The sequence below is a fragment of the Dermacentor silvarum genome, chromosome 1 (genome assembly GCF_013339745.2).
Source record: "Dermacentor silvarum isolate Dsil-2018 chromosome 1, BIME_Dsil_1.4, whole genome shotgun sequence".
Classification (NCBI taxonomy): Eukaryota; Metazoa; Arthropoda; class Arachnida; order Ixodida; family Ixodidae; genus Dermacentor; species Dermacentor silvarum.
In genome coordinates, this window is record NC_051154.1 from 40,141,297 (window position 1) to 40,165,566 (window position 24,270).

The window sequence follows — 24,270 nt, forward strand, 5'->3', positions numbered from 1 at the left end:
GCTACCAGCCAGCGCTGGCTTGCGAGGGTGGAGCTGGCTAGGGCACTCTCCCTAAAGCTCAGGTGTGTGGTATGGATTGGGCGATTCTCTAAGGGGTGATTCTGTACAGCCCCTACCATGTGGTAAATAGTGCCCTGTGCTTCACAAAAGCGGCAAAGTGCACCATGGAGAGGACATATAGGGGGTGAAGTGGTAGTTTCTAGATGGGTGGGGAAAGTGTTGGTTTGCAGTGCTCTAAGAATGCGGTCATTACCTTTGATTAGTTTTTTTATGCGGGATCGGAAATATTCTTCGTTGCAACCTAAAGTGCATAGTTATTTCCTGATAAGAGACTAGAGGGTGTAGTCGCCAGGGCTCGATCCTCCGTTGTGCCAGGGGCTCGGTTAGTGAAACCTAGAGCCGTGAGATGTGCCATCTCGTTGCCTGGGATGTCATGATGCGCTGGCGCCCACACAATCTTTACTCGTCTCTAGGGAGGGGGGTCCCTCTGGAGTATTTGCCAGGAGGTTCGGTGAATTCTGCCGTAAGAGAAATTGCGGCACGCTTGTTGGGAGTCTGTTATGACGGTGTCTGCAGTCGTCTGTGCGATCGCCATGGCGATGGCCACTTCCTCGGCGACAACGGGGTTGTCATTGCGGATGGAGACGCTTGTCAGGTGCTCTTGACTTACGATTACGGTGGATGTGGAGGCTCTCCTGCCGGGGTACAGGGCCGCGTCAGTGCAAGCGACTAGTGGATGGTTGCCGTACTGTTTGGTGATGATTTTAGCCCTTCCAGCCCTTCTTCCTGCGTTGTGGATAGGGTGCATGTTTCATGGTAGTGGCTGAACCAGGATCTGGCTCCGTACGAACTTGGGTAGCAAGGCCGTCGTTTGGGGTTGATGCTGCAGCGGCGAATTAATGCCCAGTCTACTGAGAATAGTTCGTCCCGTCGTCGTGGTGGAAAGTCATACCCGTTGATTGGTAAGGTGAGCCTCTATGAGTTCTTCGGTGGTATTGTGGAGCCCTAGCTTCAGCAGCTTGTCGGTAGATGTACTGATTGGTAAGCCCAGAGCCCGCTTGTAGGATTTGCGCAAGAGGGTGTCGATTTTATTGATGTCGGTGGAATTCAAGAGTGCGTACGGTACGGAGTAAGAGACTCCAGAGACAACGAAAGCTTGTACGAGGCGCAGCGCGTCCTCCTCCCTAATGCCCCTTGTTTTTGATATTATTCTTCGGAGCGTGTGCGTGACTTGCTCGACCGTTGAATTTAGTCTGTTTATAACGATGGTGTTGGTTCTGTTGTGCTGGAAGTGCATCCCGAGCATCTTGATGCTGGGGGAGGGGGAGATTACGTGTCCTTCCAGGTGGATGCGTATGGTAGGTGAATCTGGTTTGAGCTTTTTGCCGGGAATGACCACTAGCAGTTCTGGCTTCTGAGGGGCACATGCCAGCCCACACACTTTTGCATAGTTGTTAATGACGTCCGCCGCGGCTTGAAGCCTGTCCTCCATCTCCCACATGGAGCCCGTAGAAGATCAGATGGTAATGTCGTCTGCGTAAAGCCCGTGTTGTATCCCTGGGATCTCGTTGAGGGCAATCCAATGAGGGCGACATTGAAGAGGAGGGGGGGGGGGGGGGGGCATGACCGCTCCCTGTGGTGTTCCTTGGCCTCCAACCAGGAAAGGGTCCGTGGCCTGATCTCCTATTTTCAAGACAGGCTTGGGGTCCGTCAGGAAATCCTTTATATAGTTGTACGTCCTATAGTGCCACAGTCTAGTGAGTTGATATTGGAGAGTATGGTGGTGTGTTTTATATTGTCTAACGCCCCTTTCAGATCTAATGCAAGGATGGCTGTGGGTGAGTTCCGTGTGGCGGGTGTCATTGCCTCTTCTTTGATTTGCAGCAGTACGTCTTGGGTCGAGAGATGCGGGCGAAATCCGACCATCGAGTGTGGCAGTTTGTTTTCTTCTTCCAGGTAGGTTTGTAGTCTGTCCAATACTATGTGTTCGAGCAATTTGCCTACACAGGAAGTAAGGAAAAGGGTCGCAAGTTTTCGATGTTGTGGGGTTTTCCAGGCTTCTGTATGAATCTGACCTCTGCCGTCTTCCATTCTTGTGGGATTGTGCCGGATCTCCAGATGTTGTTGCGATGCTGCGTGAGTTCCAATATGGACATGTCGTCGAGATTTGCCAGGATCTTGTTAGAGGTTTGATCTGTTCCCGGGGCCGTGTGCTTGCGGAGTTTCTGTACAGCTGCAGTGACCTCACACAGTTGGATATCCTCATCCAGCCCTGCGTTAGGCTGGCCCGAGTAGGGTGGAGGGAGCTCCATGGGTTGTTTCGGCAAATATATGTGCTTGAGAGCCAGCAGGAGATCTTCCATGCTTCCCGGGAACTGATGTATTACTTTGGCCATATCGTGGTGGGACTCAGTTTTTTTCATTACTGGGATTTATTAGGTACCGAAGGAGTCTCCAGGTCTTGGATGTGCGGAGCGTGGCCGTCGCACAGAGAAAGCCAGTTCTCCTTACACAGTGATGCTGCATATTTTTCTGCTTCCTCCGTGAGCAACGCCATTCGGCGTTTCAATTGCTTGTTATGTTTATGTTTCTTCCACCTACCTAGCAATCCCTTTCTACCTTCCCAGAGGTGGAGTCAGCGCATGCGAAGCCATCGCCTATCTCGGCCCGCCTAGCCGTCGAGCCCACCGCAGCTTACCTGAGCAATCGGAGCGACAGAAGGCAAATTTTTGTCAACGAATATCTGAGCAATGGATGACATTTTTTTAAAATGCGTAATTTGCTTTTGACTTCTGCGGAGTCCTCCTCCAATAGCATTGCAACAGTAACGTTAAAATCAGTAATTAAAAAAGTTAATTAACACTTGTTAAATAGCGAACGGTCTCCAACGGCTACTCGGTCGACCATCTAGTTAGTGTCCGTCGTGCTGAACGAACGAATAGTGAAGAAAGCCTCACCGCATGAGTCAAATATTTTTTTATCTGTTTCCATTAAGGTTGATCACACGTACAGGGTGTTTCACTTAACTTTGGCCAAACATTAAAAATATGCAAATGCCACGTAGCTGGACAGAACCAAGGTAATGTTGTTAGACGTCGCTTGGAGATACTCAGATTATTTTTCTTGCATTTTGCCTAATTACATAATTAGTCTTAATTAATTAATCAACTGCTCAAATATTATAATATAGATGAAAAGTGTCATTGAGAAAATTGTAGGGCAACATGAGAAACTCCCGATACAGCTTTCTGTTGCTCAATACGTGCTACATAAATGTGTTTTTCCGAGCGTAAAAGAAGCCCGCGATATATACACGCAAAATTGCGGCGCTCGAGCCACTTTGCGAGTATTCGCGGGCTTCTTTTACGCTCGGAAAAACATTTTTATGTAGCACGTATTGAACAACAGAAAGCTGTATCGGGAGTTTTTCATGTAGCTCTACAATTTTCTCACTGACACTTCTAATCTATTTATAATATTTGAGCAGTTGATTGATTAATTAAGACTAATTATGTAATTTGGCAGAATGCAAAAAATAATCTGAGTATCTCCAAGCGACGGCAAACAACATTACCTTGGTTCTGTCCAGCTACGTAGCATTTGCATATTTTTAAATTTGGTGCATGATTGTTGGGACACCCTGTGTATGGGTCATTCCACACCAACTCTACCAACCATGGCAATCGATCATCTGTGATTTCATCCTAAAATATTCAGGCGCTTGCGTACAACACGAAAAGTGATTCCATGAAATCATTTTCCTAGAAAAAATTCTTTGCCGGCTCAAGCACCACCGGAACTTTCTCGTGAGGCATTACAGTATGCACCATAAAAGATGCTGCCACAAACTTCGTTCCATTAATAAAAAAATTACTCAGAAGATTAAAGATAGGCCTTACATCTAAAGTTGCATTCATCGAATATATGGATATATGTGGATCAGAGAACAAACGGAGATAGCCGATGTTCTAGTTGACATTAAGCGGAAAAAGTGCAGCTGAGCAGGCCATGTAATGCGTAGGATGGATAACCGGTGGACCATCAGAGTTACAGAATGGATACCAAGAGAAGAGAAGCGCAGTCGACGACTGCAGAAAACTAGGTGGAGTGATGAAGTTAGGAAATTCGAAGGCGCAACTTGTAATCAGCAAGCGCGCAAGACAGGGATAATTGGAGATCCCAGGGATAGGCCTTCGTCCTGCCACGGCCGCTCAAGTTTCCATTGAGCGGCTATGGTCCTGCAGTGGACATAAATATAGGCTGATGATGATGATGATGATGATGATGATGATGATGATGATGATGATGATGATATACACATCGGTAGGTATCGGAAAGCTAGTCGGACCCCAGCCCCCCCCCCCCCCCCCCCTCCCCGCGGAAAAATGAAAACTTACCGCCTATGCTCCATTGCTTGAAACGAGAGGGGGTCGCGGCGGGCCACCGCCCCAGGTGCCGCTGATCCTACAGGGTGTTTCACTTAACTTGGGCCAAACTTAAAAAAATATCCAAATTCCACGTAGCTGGACAGAACCAAGGTATAATGTTGTTTGCCATCGCTTGGAGATACCCAGATTATTTTTGCCATTATTTTTTGCATTCCGCCTACTTACATAATTAGTCTTATTTATTCAACTCTCACATATTATAATTAGATGAAAAGTATCAATGAGAAAATTGTGGAGAAACATGAGAAACTCTTGATACAGCTTTTTCATTTTTTTTTAACAGTGAAGCTGTTTAAGCCAGCCGTAATTTTGGTTTGTATCATGAAATAAAAAGAAAATAAACTTTCTTGTCGAGTCGGGATCCGAGCCCGCGTACCCACGGTCGCCAGGCGTGCGTCGTAACCACTAGGCTATACAGCCACGCTTGCAGAACATATGCATTTATGCGAACCATATGATTGCGTTCGAGCGTCGTCGTCTTCGTCCACAGCTGGCGCGATCGCACGCCCGTGCACTGCGAGGTGAAGAAGAGGTTTTGCGCGCTATGAGAGCGAGAGAGAAACGCATTCAGAGAGCGGGTCTCCTGGGGCGCGGTGTCGGCATTGGAAAAAGCCTTTTTCCATGCCGACACCGCGTCCCACATAAAAGCCTTTTTCTGAGCATGAAAGATGCCCGCGAATACACGCAAAGTTAGCCTCGAGCGGCCAGTCGCGCGGCAAACTTGGGTGTATTCGCGTACCGTCTCGACACTATACCAATTAAGTGGAGTCGGTGAAGTATTTGGGTGCAGTCTATGACGGTTTCCTCAGCTGGTTTGGCCATATATGATGACCATATTATATATATATATATATATATATATATATATATATATAAAGGAGCGAGAGCAATTGGCATGCTACGTAAGTTAAGCAACAGTTGGTCGGGGATGCGGAGAGACCCACTTCTAATGATATTGTAACGAATGATTCAAGGACTTCTAAGATAACTATTTATTGGGGGCCAACTTGTGCCCGGCAAGTAAATAAATTAGATAACTGCAGCGTTCCAAGCAGGAGATCAAGAATCCTTCTTTTCCTCGAGCAGCGCTTCACTTCCTCTTCTTCTGACAACGGTCGCATATATCCGAGTGCGTGCGGCGAATGTACGTGCCATTACGTCTTCGTCTTTGTTGATCTCACTAATATAAGCCGTTGTCCTCTTGGAGGGCGCACGAACCTGCGCGCGTCATTTAAAGACGGTTTTTGTCTTGCGTCAATATACAACATGTACGGCCCATTTTAGAATTTGGTTGTGTATTGTTTTCTGGTGCACCAGCTTATTATAAATTAAGCCTCCTTGTTCTGCTTGAGCGGGAAGCCCTGTGAGCTGTTCTGCGGATTACCAAAATTTGTTGCCAATAACGTACTATATCAATAAATCAGGTTGCCCTCAATATTATGTAGATTTCGTTTACTGACGGTACAAAAATTCTTAAATATGTATGAATTCAAGAAGATTGGAAACCATATTCATTTCCCAGCTGTCACAAAAGAGCGCATAATCGAAGCGCACGCCGCGCATTATTCAAGCCACCAAGGAAACAAGACGGCCCCGCGGCAGCTTCGACAGAGGAGGAGAACGCATACGCCACAGACAGCCGACGCGATCAACGATGTCTAGAAGCTACGACAAGATATACGCGGTAACAAGAGAGAGAGTGCGCGCCCCGAAACACCCTCTCACCCGGCTAGTCGAGAGAGAGAGGGAGTACTACAGCGTGAGCGCGCGCCTGCAGACGAGTCACCACCCTCCTCGACGACGCTCTGTCGGCCGCGGTCGAGGATGCGAGAAATGACGAAGATTCCCAGGCTTTGTTCATGCTACGGGATCACAACACCGACCGAAGGTTCCAGAAGTGTCGGCGAAGGATATAAAAGAGCCGTGCGGGAATCGGAAGGGGGATCAGACCACGCCGGTGAAGAGATGTGACGGGAAGACCGAGCGTCTGCGGAAAAAAGGGATTCCCGGCAAGCTACCCGACGAGTCCATCGAGCCGTCTGCATTTCCGGAAGAAGTTCCTTCGAGATTTGCCTCGAGCTACGCCGAGATCGTCCGGCTCAAGACGAGCACGGGTGAATACGATTGGACACTTTGTGTTCCTATTCATTCTGTACTGTACGTGTTGGACTCTTAGTGCTTGTCGTTAATTATTTTCCAGTGTTTTGGTAATACCCATCCGAATTGTATTGTGATGTGTCTAGCCGACGTGTGCACGCGTGTATGTAATTGCGTTGTTTGAAGAATATATTTTGTTGTGTTTTTACAACTCTGGACTTAACTCGGTCATTGGACCACAACCGGCGTTCGCTGGCGCACCAGAGGGTAATTGTCCTTGCTTTCGTGGGGTTATTTCGGAAGCTGCAATAAGGAAGGCCCACAAGACGGCGCTGGGCCTCCTCGCCAGTACGAGCAACGATGCCCTGGCTCGACTAGGAGTGCATAATACCCTGGAGGAGGTGAGCGAGGCCCAGCGCACGACGCAGCTGACTCGCCTCGCAACAACCAAAGCCGGAAGAGCGATCCTACAGAGGGTCGGCCTGCGCCCGCCAAGGGCCGAATCCTATTGGGAGGAAGCCCCGAAGCGGGAGGAGGTGAGCAAGCAAGTAGCAAGGCGCCTGGTGGTCCTGCCGCTCCCGCGCAACGTGCACCCGGACCGCAACAAGGAGCGAAGGGTGGCCAGGGCGAGAGCGCTGGCAGAAACATACGCCGACGACGCAAAGGCGGTGTACGTGGACGCAGCCAAACACCAACGCAAGCCGAAAACGTACGTGGCAGCGGTTGTCCGGGCCACGGACGGGAAAGTACTCAACGCCTGCAGCGTCCGAGCGACGTCTGCGGAGCAAGCGGAGGAAGCCGCCATCGCCCTGGCGCTGAGCGGCATACCGGAGGCGACCACGATCCTGAGCGACTCCCGCACGGCCATCGCCAACTTTGGCCGCGGGAGCGTCGGGACGCCGGCGGCGAGCCTGTTGCCGAGGACCAAGTCAACCACAACCTATCTACGATGGTTCCCGGCTCACGTCGGAGTCATCCCAGGAGGAGCGGCCAACCGAAACGAGGAGGCGTACGTCGTGGCGCGTGAGCTCGCGTACCGTGAGGCGCCCCCCCGCCCCTCGGAAGCGGACGAGGCTGACTTCCTGGACCCGGACCCGCTACTGGACTACGGAGGAATCCTCGCTTGGTACCGAGAGGGCCGCCGAGCGTTGCCTGGGCCTCACCCGAGACTAGGGCGACGTGAGGGGGTCCTCTTACGACAGCTACAGACTGGAACAGTACTCACGCCGGCCCTAGCCCGGCACGTGTGTCCCGGACTGTTTGAAAGTGCTACGTGCAGTGTGTGTGCGCGAGAACTGGCAACCTTAGCCCACGTGCTGTGGGGGTGTGACGCGTGTGCGGGGGGAACCGTGCGGGACTCTCTGCCACCGGACATGGAACACTACATCAGTTCGCCTGACCATCAGGCGCAACTCCAAGCCATCCAGCGGCTCGACGCGGCCCTGGCCCGGCAAAAGCGAACGGAGGCAACTCCTAGTAGCTAGCGCCGGACCGGTCCGCGCTGAGGTCTAGTGAGATAGGGGGTTGATGGAGCCCTACGTGGCCTGATCCACCCCTACATGCCGGATTAATGTCAATAAAGTCATTTTCTCTCTCTCTCTCGGAAGCTGATAAGTCGGCTTTGGAATATGGCCCGGCGTTAGCGCCTCGTTCACGGGGTGTGTGACACCAGCGTGCATTATTCTTCGGAGTACACTGGCCTCGGTTTTATGCACCACAGTCTAAAAATCATCTATGACATCTACCCAAACAACGCAAAATTTATCTCGCATAATATATTAAATGGACTATTGCAGAATCGTTTAATGAGAGAGAGAGAAAACTTTATTGGGAAAAGGCAAAAAAAAAAGAATATGTGGGTGGAGCCCCTAGTCCAGGGCCCCACTGGCTTGAGCGGCTCGCTGGGCTTGGTCCAGGAGAGCCAGCTGACTGTCCTGTTCCTCGTCCGCAAGCCATGTCTCCCACGATCATTTATTGAGTTTAGCTATAACTACGGCCATTGCGACAGACTCCCCACAGTGCGAAGAAAAATCTGGAATTGGCATTTTCGCTCCTGCTCTAGACTGGGGTGGGGTTATTCTGTAAGAGTCCACCTAATGGACTGTCCATTTTGGCCGCTGCTGAGTGGCTGTAGCTGCACGAGTGAGGAGGAGACAAGTGCCCCCAGCCAGTCACCTCCTCGCTCGTGCAGCTGCAGCCAATCAGCGACAGCCGAAATGGATAGTCCACTAGGTGGGCTCTTACAGAATACCCCCCTGGTCATTCTCAATCAGGATTCCGGACTACTTATCCGTATTTCTGGCTCAATTTCTAGCTGTGCTGTTAGCCTATGTAAACTAAAGTTATCAATATCGACCGTAGTCATAATAACGGATTCTTTATCTTTATGTTCATTGCTCACAGCAAATAGTGGAACTAATTAACCTTTTACGTATATTTCATTTTCTGGTGCCTGCGCACATAAATTTGATTAAATTGCTTCGGGTGCCTGGACATAATGGATTATTCATGAACGAAATGGCTGACAGTCCCGCGAGAGCGGCTCTCAGTGACCCTGTACTGTCATTACTTCCTCTATCAGCTTACCTATAGCTACTGCTAAATTCATGAGATATGCAATTATTCAAGACTTATTGAACCAAGCTATAGCTAATTTTTCAGAAAATCGACATCCCCTATTCCCTTGGCACAGAAATTTCACACCAGAAAACCTGGAGTAATCGTTACCCGATTACGTTGTCGGGGATACGGGTTTTAAAACATTTATCATCACAAGGCTGGTCTGGCGCCCTGTCCTCTGTACCCAATCTGCCGAGAAGATGGGACTATATATATTTCTTATTCTGTCACCGTTTATCTTCATTGAAAGAAACACATTTTAAAGTCAAGGGTCAAACAACTTCGTTTATATTTTTCTTGGAAATAGTATAGGGATGTACATTTGCTCAACCGTGGAGGAATTCATAGTTGTTTCTGGAAGATTTCCTAAAGTTCTTCATAGGTTACTTTTTATACGTTTCTCCCTGACAATTTTGCCAATTTTAGTAGTAACTGCAATTTCCCGATACCATGGCCAATCACCCACAGTGGGCATGCGCCACCGGAAAAGGAAAACGAAACGAAGACTCGTGGCGCACGGTGGCAATGACCACCTGAGGCGGCAGAGCGGCCATCGGTGCCCGTTCCAGGAGAATGTCGTGCGAGCAACGTCGCAGCAAATGGCGCTGCGGCGTCACTGGGGCCATGCTCGTCGGCCTGCCCCTGTCGCTGCTGGGGCTCGCTACGTGCCTGGGCCGCCGGGGCACGGTCTCCTCGCCCGGGCTCTGCTCGACCGCAGCCTGTCGCACGGCCGCGATGGCGCTCAACATGTCGCTGAGCCGCAGCGTGGGACCTTGCCAAGACCTTGAGCGCTTCGTGTGCGACGGCTGGCCGCGCATGGAGAGGGCCGGATCGCGCGTGCAGCTCATCATGAACTACGCCTGGACTGCGTACCGGGTGCCGCGGCGGGGACAGTCGGCCGTCGACAAGGTCGTGGCGCTCTACCAGAGCTGCGTGTCCTCGTTGTCGCCCGGCGGCGGTGAGCCCGGCACACTACGCGCCTTCATCGTGCAGCTCGGCCTGGGCCCCGCCAACGCGACCGTGGGCAGCGCCTTCCGGGCGCTACTACAGCTCTCGACTCGGCACGCGCTGCACTTGCTGCTAGCCGTGGAGTACAACGCCAGTGCCGGGATCTCGCTGCGACCCGCTCAGCCGCCGCCGGCGAGCAGCCCGCCGAGCTACGTGCTCCGCGTGGCTCAGATGGCTCTGCTGGACGACCCGCAAGCCGTGGCGCACGACCTGGAACTCATCGAGCGGGAGCTGGCCACACCGCCCGCCGCCAAGCAGATGACGCGCACCGTGCACCTGGAGGTGGTGGCCGAGGAGTGCGGCTCGCTCAGCGACTGGCTCACGGAGCTGCCTGGTACCAACTCGCACACGCCGGTGGACGTCGAGGCGCCGACAGCTGTGCGCTGGTACGCAAACTTCCTGCGGCGCCACCGCGGGGACGCCGCGCTGCGGCGCTACGTGGCGTGGCACACGGCCCGCGTTCTCGGCTCGCTCACCCAGTACGACCTGTTCCGCGCCACCCTGGAGACCAAGCTGGGCCGGCTCGAGCCCAGCCCGAGCCTGGTCAAGACCACCTGCCTGGCCCACGCGGCCAACCTCATGCCGCTCGCCTACAATGCCTTCGTGGTGCGCCACTTCGCCACACGCCGCTCCCGCAGGGCCGTCGAGGCGATGGCCGACGGACTGCGCGCGGCCGCCATGACCAGCGTGCGCGCGAGCCGGTGGATGGGCGACCGGCCCAAGGCCATGGCGACGCTCAAGCTGCGCAAGCTCACCTGGGTGCTGCCACGACACCGCAGCGAGGCGCAGGTCAACCGCGCCTATGCTCGCGTCAGCGACCTCAGCCTGAAGGACTTTCTCAAGTCGTACATCAACGTCACCGAGCACAGTGGCCACAGGGAGGCACATGAGGCGAACCAGGCGTCCGTCGACGTCCTCTACACGGCGCAGCGAAACGCCATCGTCGTATCGGCGGGCATGCTCAACACGCCGTTCTTCGAGGATACACTTCCGGCCGCCTTCAACTACGCTGGCCTCGGGCAGCGTATGGCACTGGAACTGCTGCACGCTTTCGACGAACATGGACGCTGGTACGACGAGCACGGTCGGCCCCGCAACTGGTGGGACGACGCGACGGCCGACGAGTTCCGAAACAGGCTCGAGTGCCGACACGGTGGCGGCCAGGCGCTCTTCGAGAGCAGTGCCCTGCGGCTTGCCTTCCACGCCTTCCGCAGGACGCACCAGCACGTGCTGCTCAAAGGTCTCGAGGTCTACACCCCTGACCAGATCTTTTTCATCAGCAGCTGTCACAAGTGGTGTGGGCACGAGAACAGCTCGTGCAACGCCGCTGTGCGCAACCTCGAAGAGTTTTCGACTGCTTTCAAGTGCAACCCGGACGAGCCCATGAGCCCGCACGAACGGTGCCCGCTACTTGTGTGAGATTGGCCAACCACCGGAACGTCGGCTCGGCAGCAAGCGGGCTAACCGCCCACTGCTTCGAAGGTCTCTCGACGCGCGCAGTCTTAAAGGACATGCTAAAAAAAATAAAAACATGCTGTGTATTGCGTCATGCTTTCTCAGTCGACATACACTATATAACTCGCATAGTTTATATATATATATATATATATATATATACCCGGTAAAACAAAAGAATATCCCAGGCCGCCTGTAACGAAATCGCGCGCGGAGAGAGACGCACACTAGCGCAGGTGTGTTCTCGTACCGTGTGTTACGTTTCACGTTTCTGCAAGTCCACGGCGACGCGCTATACGTACAGGCGAAGTTCAGGGTTTACGCGCATATAGCAGTGCGTGTATAGTACGTTAGCTGGAGACTAATCCCTATCTATACACCAGCAAAAAAAGTCAGAGGCCTGCGTGGCACACGCAGTACAGTCACAGGGTAAGTGGTGGAGCGGCTCAAGAGTAGCTCCAATTTCGGCACCACGCACAACAGGGTCTTAGCGGCAAAGTCTCTTCGCCTCGTTTTGACGAGCACGATCTGAACTGTCCGCCCGGCGTCGACGGCGAGCTGCGGTTCTCTGCACAGCAGTCTCGTGAGGTTCCGACTTGTGTCAGCGAAGTTCTTAAAAGAATGATTACGAAGAATTGCGAAATATAGTGTTTTGGCTGAGCATATACTGCCTGCTCCGCTCAGACCGGCATATGCTTAGCAAATGCACACAACCGCTCAGTAGGAACGCTAGTGCGCATGCGCTCAACGATCATTCCGGCAGCGGAACGAAGATTGCATCTCTCGCTCCGCTTACAAAGCCGACTGAGCGGAGCGTTGTTGTTGTTGCCTCAAAACAGAGCGGAGCGTGACAGCGTGTCCACTTGGCCTCTTCGTCGTTTTGTAGCCGAATTGACAGCGCGTCGATCGCGTGTCGGCTAAAGCCCCTATATATAAAAAGTAGCGCCATTCTTAGATCTTGCCGCCACCGCGCTCACCCCGGCGTTTCCTCGTTGCCGCCTCCTGTCTCCCCAGCCTCCTCCGCTCCCCCATTGGCCAATCCGTGTCACGTGGAAGCACGCGTTGCGCTTTTGTATATTTTTTTTCTTTCCGGCGCGCTCCGACTGCCATTCTCGGGCCTGTGCGACGAAAGTGCTGTATGCACAAACGGATCAAACGTGTCAGGGACAAGAACTTCGTTCTGATGGCATGCTGCTGCACATTAAGTTGCCGCAACCGACAAGGCGAGGGCAAAAGGCTTTTTTTTTTTTTCATCCGGCGTGCACAAACGCTTGCTGCACAATATGCTATTTGCGCCGTCTCGCATCGTCGCGTTGCTACTTCCAAAACGGCATTATTAAGACCAGTTACTGACTGACGAAGCAAAATCGCGCCTCAAGAACTTCTCCGCAGGGTGCGATCGAAGTTTTCCTCGGATTTCCTCTGGTAGCACGTTAGCTGTCGTCTGCCACGGCAGGCCCGACACAGGCGGCGCCACTGTCGATATCGCGCCATGGAGTAACATACAAGTGATCGCGCCTCGATCGCGCTGGTCGCGCCGAGCGCGATAGTGGAACGGAGGAGGAGGGAAGTGGATGGCGCTACTTTTTATATATAGGGGCTTTAGTGTCGGCAAGACGCGCTTATCAGATGCGAATTGTACGCACTTCCATGTTGCTCAGCTCGGACCCGGATGTTCAAGAAAGAGTAGTCCAAATGGCTGAAGACGACGCCGCGGCTCAGGGGCTGCCGGCCGCCGTCTAAAGGGGGGACGGGGGAGGCTTCTAGTCATTACCCCCTCCTCTAACCACATTTTGGACAAAATAAAGTTATTTCTCTCGCTCTCTCTCTCCCTGCTGTATCTCAGAGCGTGAAATCTGAGCGTATAAACGGCGCTCTGCTGCGCGACCTTAGCCGGCATGCATGGTGCCACATGCGCGCAGTTGCCTCAGAGCATGCGCGAATGTTGGTATGCAAACGAAGTACGCGAACACGATTGTTTACCAATTTCCCAAGGCGGGTGTCGGCCAGTACCACATAAGGGAGTTGCTACTATATAGTACTTCTAAAACTGCACACGAGCGAGGCCTGCAAGGTGCTCGAGATGCATTGGGTGGTGGAAAGTGACTCTCTTATACCGTTATATACGTGACATTGGCCAAAGATCCGGTGCTCGAGGTGCGTTGGTTGGCGGGTGTTTGTTGAACGTGGTACATTTAATTAAGATAATAGAGAAAGTGCAATGGTATCTTGGGAGGTTAGCCAGACTTGGCATAATACTGCAGATAATACTCCAGGGCCGGTATTTTGTAGCGATGCCTTTAAAGTAATAATGCCTTTTCGCGCTTATCGCGCTTTGTCAGTGGTCAGAGCGACGGTCCGCTCGCGTTATCAACGGGATCAGCCGGCCGTGAGCGGTGGATGATAAGACTAGTGTAAAATACGTCATAAGGCATCGCTACAAAATCGCGGCCCAGAACACGCACCACTCATATATATATATATATATATATATATATATATATATATATATATATATATATACAACAACATTCACGCGCGCTCGAAATGCACCAGCACAAAGAAATATCTTTAAAGATCGTTATTGGAGACATATTACGCCAAAACGCGTATAGCCAAACCCACCTCGCCGGTATGTTCGATTAGTTAGGGACAACGTGCGCTCGGCAGGAGCTGTGGATCGAAGATAGCTATAGACCTTTTCATCGGGCGAGGAGGAAAGGGCGCGCGACGAGCCTTTCCTCCTCTCTGGCTTGTGCGAGCCGGCGCGGCGCGGCTTGAATGTGTTGCCGGTCGCGCGCTGCCGGACGATTTGGAGGTGTTTTAGCTAGTTCTGAGTGCAATTTACGGGATTTCAGTTCTTACGAGGTCGTCGAACAACCACTGTGTAGCCTTTAGGTGCAGCAGTAGCTATTGTATCTGGAAATTTCTCTTGGATGTGCAAAAATGCGACGAGCATCATCAGCCGCGGTGTGTGTATGTGTTGTGAACTACGTTGGATGTATCGGTTTTCACTCGACGAAGAGTTGTAAAACATTTTCATCAGCCACCGGCATCGTTCTCACGCATTTTAAGTTTAGTAGACTTCAAATCACTGTCTACGTTCAAGGCCGCGAAGGCATCGCTCAACACAGCGAGCACTGCGGTTGGCAAACCAACATGATACACACAAGTGCTTCGTGCTTCGATCGGCATTGCCTTTTTGCCCTGTAAGGCACAATATACAAAGGGGATCGCATAAAGAGAATCCGACAGCTATTTGTAACGACACAATTTCCGTAAGATGGGTGAATGCGTCGTAGATGACTGAACTTACGAGACTGAAAAAAAAAAAAAAAAAGTTCATATATGTCCTCCTTTTGCGGCAAAATAAAACAGAACACGGGATAACGGCGCAATAAGACTTCGCATGGTCGTGCCGCATGCTTGGACCACTTGGAACACGCGCTATATAGTACAGACAGATCTATAACACAGCATTTAGTACTGCCTCGGACGCTCGCGCAGTCTGCAGCTATAGTCCTTCGACCACTCGAAAAGTGTGATTTACACTGTACGGTATGCGGCTATTATTAACCAACTTATTTTATATGTGAGCTCAAACCTTGCCCAGCAAACAAGGCAGTCTCCCAATGTATCTACAGATAACAACTTGAACGCTTGTCAAAGTAAACAGCACGACTTATTCTACAGCACAACGGTACCCACGCTGTTAGGATCGTCAAATGTTTCGTAAGTACTCGTTACATCTAAACCAAAGAATGCTACAGTAAGGTAACAGTCGTGAAACGAATTTTCAGAAATACCTAACTGATATTCGAGGCTCATTGTAAGCTCAAACAAACGCGCACACCTCACGCTGGGTGCTCCGTCCGCCCTAACGTCTGCATAAACTCCAGCCGCTTATCTATACTTCAGACTTAAATTCCTTCACTACGCCTCACACGACCATTCCCCACGTAGAAGACGCCATTTCATGCTAAATAGACCGCGCGAGTACGAAAAAAACCACCAGAAACTGCCACCGAGCGCATACCACAGCATACAACACGGGCGTTCGCCCAAGCCAGCATGCCAACTGCCCATAGATGGCGTCACTGCCTGCGCAATGGCGGCGCCCATGAAAAAACGGTCTATATATAGTGTAGGTCGCCCGGTCGACGGAGTTGGTCATACACCGCACCCGTCGTATATGCCACCTCGTGTGCCGCGCCATGCCATTTGTTCAATACCTGCGATGAGCCTGGTGTGCGATCTATCGGTCTGGCGTCCCGACTCACCAGTCCACCACTGGCACTGGGTTCGGTCTTCTCTTCACGATGGACATTCATCGTGCTCCGCAGCACAGACAGAGCCAGATTAGAGACAGGAAAAACGCTATTCGCACGACCAGTCCGACACGCCGGCGCCGAAAAGTAGAACGTTCCGCACACGGTTCTGAGCAGGGCTAGTTGGTTTACGTATACATATGTATACATGATGGCGAAACAGGTGCGAAATGGCCCGGTGTAAAGGTATAATGAAATGTCCTGTCCATTTTCACTCGTCCGGTCGTCTGCGTTTTCGCAATAATAGAACGTTCCGTTACAACAGGTTCTTTTTTTTAAAATAATTTTCTTAATGGCCACCGGTAGACAGCGCAATTGAATTTCTCCTCGTATATAAAGGTAAGACAAATATTGTGCCTTATTCATACTAGGCACGACAAATATCGAGGTTCCATTAGCTATTTAACAATGTTTAAGAAAACAATTTAATTATTTACTTCAGCCCACATGTTGCAATTGCAGAATTCAGGCGGGTCAGCAATGAAACCAGCAGGAATCCCGAACACCGGGCCGTCCACGAAATGGACGCATTTTCCAGTTACAAGTAGTTTTCCAAAGGCCTCCCCAACGCACTACGGGACAAAACTAAGTGGCACGCTATTAACTTTGGTCGCACATTTCGAGGATGGATACCGCGAAACTGATCTAGACCTTTTCATCGAGCGATATCGAGGAGGAAAAGTCTGGAAAGCAGCGAGCGGCGAGCCTTCATCCTTTCTGCTTTGCGCGAGCCGGCGCGGCGCTACTTGAATGTGTTGCCATCGCGCGGTGTGGAACGATTTGTTTTAGCTAGTTCTCGTGAAATAGTTACCTAATGTCGGCTCGTACAAGGATATAGGGGAACCACTGTGTGGTCTTTGCCTGCAGAAAATAACTACATAAAGCGGAAGTTCTTGGCTGCGCAAACATGCGACGGCCAACACCAGCCACGGTGCGTGTGTCAGTGGGTCTCTTCGATGATCCGTCCCCGACAGTCCCGGACTGTCCGAAGCAGTGCTTTCAGCCAATGAGCGTTGCGTGTGCAGCTTCTCGGACAGTCCGGGACTGTCAGAGACGGATAATCGAAGAGGCCCATTGTGAAATATTTCGACGGCAACGGTTCCCACTCGACGCAGAGCAGCGGCATTAACTTAAAAAAAAAGAAAAAAAAAGAAAAACACCTCGTCAATGGCTGCTCAAGCACGGTCACCTCAATGATACTCCGAAACATTTAAGCGCCAATCATGAGCATACTTGCGTCAGCCACCGGTATCGTTCTCACACATTTATGGTTTACTACGTTGGGCATTCTCTAATGAGGCCGATGGCGTGGCTCAACACAGCGATCACGGCGGATGGCAAAAACGTGACGGCTCTTTGTGAGTACACAATTTCCGCTCGGAGAAGACGTGGGCCAAACAGACAGACAGATAATCGTTTTTCATCGCTCTGTGGCTTGTACGGCATGCTGTTATTACTAACCAAAACTACTTTATTCGGGGGCGAAAAGTGCATGTAACAAAAGAACAAGTCGCACAATAGAGCTACGAATAACAGTTCGAGCACTTGTCGATCAGCAGAACGGCACCCATACTACAGCGCGAATATTGCAATACGGGCATATTCGTGAAACGAATGATTCTAAATACACAATTTCTGTCCGAGGCCGACATTAAAAATAAATAAATAAATAAATAAATAAATAAATAAATAAATAAATAAATAAATAAATAAATAAATAAATAAATAAAACGTCCCACACTCCTCCTCTCCCCTTACTCGAGAGGTGACGCGATAGAGGGCCATGCGCATTGACTCCGCCCCAATTCGCTCAGGAAGATATTGTCTCTGATCGACTTCAACTGTATGTTGGATCTCCCCCCAACTATTTTCTTTTTTTTTTTTTCGCTATGTTTATTTTCCCTCCACGAAAGGTTCATGGTTCACGCTGTAGCACTCCGCTTCCAGTTTTGTGCCCTCTCAACACATCGCGCCTTCTCTCCTCAGCAGCGCGTCGAAAGGTGAATAGAAGTGTCATATACTCAAGCATGGACTCAACAACAGTATAATAGTAGGGTCACAGAACCACAACGGGTGTAAACTTGCTTGCTTAGGCGATAAGCCCCTAAAGGTGCAGACTTTATTTACACCCTAAAAAAAGTTTGCACCCTTTGGGGCTTAACCTGTCCCCAAACAATAATGGTCATCTATCTTGCGTGCCTTCCCTTTCTTTAACGCCTCGCGCCCGGTACTTCAGGGTCCCGAACGGCATGTGCGTTATCAGCGTGACAACATTCTTGACAGGAAACGCAGAGTTTTCAAAACGGAAACGCATGCATGATGCGTGACAGATGATTATTGTTTGGGGCCAAAGTACGCCTCAAGACGCGTAAACTGGTATGTTCTAACGTGCGCGCTTCTCGTACTCGGTGTTCCGTACAACATTTCCGTCCGCCTCACCAGCAGCAGAAATTCCAGTCATGTCGAGTTAAATCCCTTCACTATACATCTCGCGGAACCTTCACCAACGTAGACGATGTCACGTCATATGCTGAGTAGACGGTGGCAGCCCGAAAATAACCAACACGAAGCATTCGCGCCAAGCCAGCATGGCGGCAAAATCAAACAGTGGCTCATAGATGACACCGCTGCGTGTGCAATATGGCGGCGCACTGGATAAAACCATGGGATAAAACGGTTTACAGGATGCTGCCGAACTGCAGCCGAAGCGTGCATGTTCGGTATGGAGCAGTTTTGTTACTTCCGGATGCTTTGAAACATGCTTTGAAACATGCTTTGAAACAGCGCTGAGCTACTGTTACGAGGTTCCTTACAAATAAAAAAGCTTCCTTACTGGTCTCAAATGACAGAAAAAGGTAGAAAGTAGTAAGTGTAGCGGACTTCAGCGTGCTGTTCTATGCACAGTACCTTCCAGCATAGGGACTGACATTTAGTTACCGTTCATTAGTTTATATCGGTAAAAAGATATACGTTTTCATTCAATTCGCAATAAAATATTGATTGCTAGCAATTAAACTGAAAGACAATTTCGCGACGAAACATCAGCGCCATTATACGTTCTGTGGCGTTGTAGATTTGTAAGTATATATTCTCGCATTTGGGCTGTTCTGACAGAGGACGAGTTCTAGAAACCTGCTACTAATACACCTCTGCCTTCTTTAGAATGCAATTAAGTCATTTAGCGATAAACAATTAACTAGACCCAAGCAGACGCTACGTCACGGAGCTCATGCTACCGTTACTGCTCCGGCCAAAAGCCAGCCTTCGCGCGCTGAAAGGTTGTAGCTGGCCGAGACAGTAGCGGCAAGCAGAGCGCGACGCTAGAGCTTCTGCCGTCGCGATTGCACTGTGCTACTACCATGCAGTGACACGTACGTTTTGTTTCCGTTACATATTTAGTTCTGCACAATGCTGCAAACACGTTTGCGACGAAGCTTTAATAACACTGCGCAGGTCTCTGAAGCAGGATGTCAGCTAAGTAATAAAGAATTAAACCGTGTAATTACAATTACAATCGCCTAACATACTACGAGGACGTGCGCAATAACCCCCAAAAAGTACTTGGGATGTACTTCCAAAGAAACGACCACTATATCCGATACATCACACATACCCGCACAATATAGAAGGGAGCTAATATTCAGCGTCAGGCAAGCAGATGCAACGCAGTTTTACGAATTGTGCGCACACCGTTTATTAATTTGCAACACGGACCAAAAAAAGAAAGTACAGAGGTGAGCAGCCTTGTCTGGAACGCGGGAACGGCGGCTTCCGCTAGCTGCTGGGTCCGACGTCTAACGGTAATCGCTGGGCACGGGGCCCAGCACCTACCGTTAGACGTCGGACCTAGCAGCTAGCGGAAGCCGCCGTTCCCGCGTTCCAGACAAGGCTGCTCACCTCTCGAGAGGGAAACAGCGCGAAAAAACACGACAAGAAGGGAGACACACACCAGCACACAGCGCGCTGGTGTGTGTCTCCCTTCTTGTCTTCTTGTGTTTTTTCGCGCTGTTTCCCTCTCGAGTATGTACCGACTAGCCCAAGCCTCTACGGTCCTGCTCACCTCTGTACGCATGGATGGTAATCGCCAGTACAGTCTTTCGCAACTTATGCGAAGTGCCTCGCTTTCCCCGGATTGCAAGAGAACGCCGGTGAAGGCATGTAAACAGGCCTCGCGCACCAACGCATGACAGGAGCAGAGAGTGGAAGAACTCTTTTACTGCGGATGAAAGACCTTCGTGGAAGAAGTCTTGTGCACCACGGCGTACTCGGCGCCGTTGCGGCGCACGTGCTGCACGGCTTCCGAGGGATCGCCCTCGGCGCTCGTGACCAGGGGCACGTTCTCGTAACAGTGCTGCTCCAGCTGCTCGAGCAGCGCCGACCCGTCCAGCGAGGTGCGCACGAACGACGCGACGGCGCGGAAGATGTCCTCGGCGTCGGCGGCGTGCCAGCTGAAGAGGCCCTCGCCGGAGGCCGCCTTGCGTCCAGCCTCGAGCGAGAAGGTGCCCGCCAGCAGGCCGTACCGGCGGATGCTGTAGTAGGGCCACCAAAGCAGCGCGGCGCCCAGACCGCCGCGTGGGCCCCGCTCGGCCAGCGTCACGCCCCGGGGCCCGACCAGCAGGAAGAAGGAGCCGCGTAGGCCGCACCGCTCGCCGGCCTCCGTCGGCAGGGCGCGCACCCGGAACACGTGCGCTGCGAGACAGAAAAGAAACTTCGCCAATGTATGCCAATCCTAGCTACTCGTACATCAGACACAGAAGCTCTATACAAGCGAGTTCTCATATACCGTTCGGAAGTCCAAGAGGTCTATTTTGCCACTGCCCGATATCTTTCAAAGACTTTGCAAACGCTTCACTAGAGCCGGTGCAATTCTTTCAATATACAAGTCTTTCAAACGCTTCATTAGCTCTGAGTTGCGACGCCCTGGTCATCGCTTCGGGGCTCCAACGCAAGCTGCGTTCCTCGCCGTTCTTTAGATGACATTGGATACCGACCGACCACGCCGCCGCACGTTCCCTCCGTCCTCTGCCGCCGCTCTAAAGCCCGCGAAATACAGAGAGACGTAGCTAGCTGAACACCGCAGCGCTCTTCTCGCGCTCCTTCATTATTTTAGCAATGCAGTACGAACGAGCCCAATCACCCACTCTAAGCTTCGGTGTAAAATATACCTGTCGGGCTCGCACTACTTCCCTATTTCACTTCTTCCGCGGCGTGGCGGGGGAAAAAATGAATGGACAGTTTCCAAAAGCCTGCTATTCGGCTGTACCTGCGAGACTTCGTTCCAGCCAAAAGCTCTCGTCCCTGTGACCTCAAGGAACGGAATGCACGATGAGACGAGAACCAGAACGAAATACACCGAATAAAACATTCACATCTCAGCGTATTTTAGTGAAGGAGAGAGCATCTTCAGACGAAAAGGCTTCATCGTCGGGGACGGACAAGCCTTGAGACAGAGACACAATGCGTCAGCTTGTCTTCAGAATTTCTTTTTCTCTCTCTCTCTCGTGTCCATGCACCGCATTCCGCGTGGCGCGCGTGCTCTTGACAACTATTTCTCGTTGGCGTCCATGCGCCGCCGAGTGTAGCAGACGACGCTACCACAATACGGTGGAATCTCGATGATACGATCACGGCTAATACGAATATCCGGATGATACGAATTTTTCTGTGGTCCCGGCCGGGCCCCATTATTTTGCAACGTGCTAGAGAACGGTTGTTACGAATCGATTTTCGACCCGCGTCGATTGATACGAATAAACGCCGCCCCACCTACGGCCGCTAAAGAGAACAGCGCGCAGTCACGCGCTTTCTCCCTTTCTCTTTTGGTGCGGAGGCGCGGACGCGGCGCCGGACAGCGCGGAGGCCGCGACTGGGCACGAAGAGTTTGAAGCGGTGGCGCTTTTCTTGCTTTTGTGCTTTTCCCCACGCAGGCGTGAGGAAGCGCCGCCGCCGCAGCGAGCGAAGGTTCGTGCGATCTATCGCTTCAACGGAAACTGAGCGGCGTAAGCACAGCGCATACAAAGGTCAGAGCCGTGTGGAGATCACTTTCAAGATAGGGTGCGCGCGACAACACCGACAGCCGGCACAGGCGCAAAGTACAAGAACGCATTTGTTGGCAGAGTAGAAGCCGCCCCCCCCTCCCTCCCGCGCTGCCTTCCCACTCTGCTCCTTTCGCGCGGGAGATTGCGTCGCCAGTTACCCTTGCGCCCGGTTGCAAGATACGCGCAGCACAGCGTCGCCTCCCCTCCCCCCATACCCCCACGGCCTTTCGCCCGACGGAAGTCACGTTTGCTCTCCGCTGTGCGTTCGCTCTCCGTGAGAGGCGCGCGGCGACGATTTTATCGCCCTTGGACTCGTGCTCCACGTCTCATGCTCCAAGAGCGGTGGCGGCAGCCATTGGGGCCCTGGACTAAGGGCCCCAACCACATTAATCCTTTCACGTTATAATAAAGTTTATTTCTTCTTCCTCCTCCGCATAGCCCTCGTTGATCTCTCCCATTGGTGGGCGCACCTCGTTGAGAAGCGTGCTCGCTACCCCCTTGTCGGCGAGATTTTCCCGCGGAAGCCGCATTATAACCGGTATTTCGTCTCACGCGGCTGCACTGTAAGCGGTGTGCATATACATGGAGTTCTATGGGAGGGTAAACGGGAGTCGGAAAAGGCCGCGTTGTAGCCAGTTCTGCACTATAAACAGTTACGTCATAAGTGATCTATACTGTAAATGCTTTTTACGTGCGTGTGCCCGAGTGAGTTCACCTCCGACTCTTTAATTTAGCTAGTTTTAATTGTGTTTCGGTGATACGAATTTCGGCTAATACGAATATTTTTCGTGGCCCCGTGAGATTCGTATCATCGGATTCCACTACTTGAAACCGGCTTTTCAACATGTATCTCGCACTGTCACCGTCTCTTCGTGCGCTTTCTCGAACAAGTATAGGTAATTCTTAATACCAGATGGACACCGCGCGGCAGACGAAGACAAAACGAAAACGCGGCGCTGTCTTCCGACGGTGTTTAATTATTAGCGAAGTAAAGGTCACATATAGGTATACAGGCACAGAAAAAGAAAGCGAAACAAACAATCAAATGACTCATGTAATCAGTGAATGGGTATGCCACTTTGCAGATAACACGTTCTTGCTATTGACTAGGTATCACACACGCACACAAAGAACACTGTTGAACATTAAACATTGTTGTAAGCTTGTCCCACCTAAAGTGTGCGTTTGTTAAACCTGCAAGTATGAACCAAGCCAGCGCCGCGTTTGTTTCACGTATTCCGCGCTGTACGACAACTCGTTCTCTTTGCGACAGCGCGTGTCGTAAAACTTCCGTAGTAGTAACCACGGTGGTAGAAACACACAACACTATGTACTGAGCACAACAACAACAGACGCAAGCAAGCGCAGACATTCCCGTTGCTACTGCGAACGTCGGAAGGCGGAACGCTGCTTTGCTCGATAGTTCTGCCTTATGCGAGCCGAGGGTGCGCGAGCGAGCCATCTGTATAGCTTCACCAAACCAAGTCACGCACCAACTGGCACGAAATTAGGTACTTCTGTTCCGCAACGCTATTTACGTGCATAGCGTTGCTCTCTGCACATCTCATTTTTTTGTCTGGTTTTCTGCGCCTGCATGCTGAGTTATGTGAGTAGTATTTTCTTAACTATTCATATGCGTGGTTGGAATAGTCTTACAGTTGCAAGTCACCGCCGTTGTCCGTCCTTTTCCCTCGTGTTCTGCTGGGCTCCTTATAAGACGTGACCACGCTAGAGCTAAGAGGGCTACGGAGATAAGACCGAGAGCGCTGATAAACCGAAGATTCGAAAGATTTTCAAAGTAACTGGATAATCAACACATTAATAATAAATTACGGTGGTTCGCAGCACGGCTTTCAGCATAGTACTCATTCACAACGTCTTCAACGTCAGTCAACGAAGTGTCGTCCCGCCACCGTCGTCACACCGCTTTCTTCGCGTCTGCACAGCAGTCACCACAAATTAGTCAATTAAGGGAAACACAATAGAATACTGGATACGTAGTTCTTTAAAGGTGGCTGCGAACAACATACATTTGGTTTCATCTGCATAGGCTTCGCGAAAAAAAGTGCATGCTAGCTGGGACATATATCGCACTTATACAAAAGACAAAAAAGGAAAGAGAAAAAAAATCATACACATAAAGGAAACACCCTCAGTTACATCAATTCACTCGCAAAGTTTGCTTAGCCCCTGCACTTAATATGCTACAACCTCCGAATTTACCAGTTTCTGTTTTCAGTTTAATACTATTCTTTCCTCAGTCAATCGACGGCCTCT

The 24,270-nt window shown here is 51.1% G+C and overlaps 2 protein-coding genes across 6 annotated transcripts in view; one reads left to right on the forward strand and one right to left on the reverse strand.

Moving 5' to 3' along the window:
* The first annotated feature begins 9,737 nt into the window (after positions 1-9,737).
* On the forward strand, positions 9,738-11,591 carry LOC119436334 (neprilysin-3). The gene has a single exon (XM_037703189.1). The coding sequence runs from the start codon at positions 9,738-9,740 to the stop codon at positions 11,589-11,591; it is 1,854 nt and encodes a 617-aa protein (XP_037559117.1).
* An 8,543-nt stretch (positions 11,592-20,134) lies between these two features.
* LOC119461173 (docking protein 1) overlaps positions 20,135-24,270 on the reverse strand; it is a 35,636-nt gene continuing 31,500 nt past the window's right edge. For all 5 annotated transcript variants that reach the window (XM_049666846.1, XM_049666842.1, XM_049666845.1 and 2 more), the window contains one exon: positions 20,135-20,644. In XM_049666846.1, the coding sequence (XP_049522803.1) occupies positions 20,169-20,644 (476 nt within the window). In that variant the 3' untranslated portion in view covers positions 20,135-20,168. The remainder of the gene's footprint in view (positions 20,645-24,270) is intronic.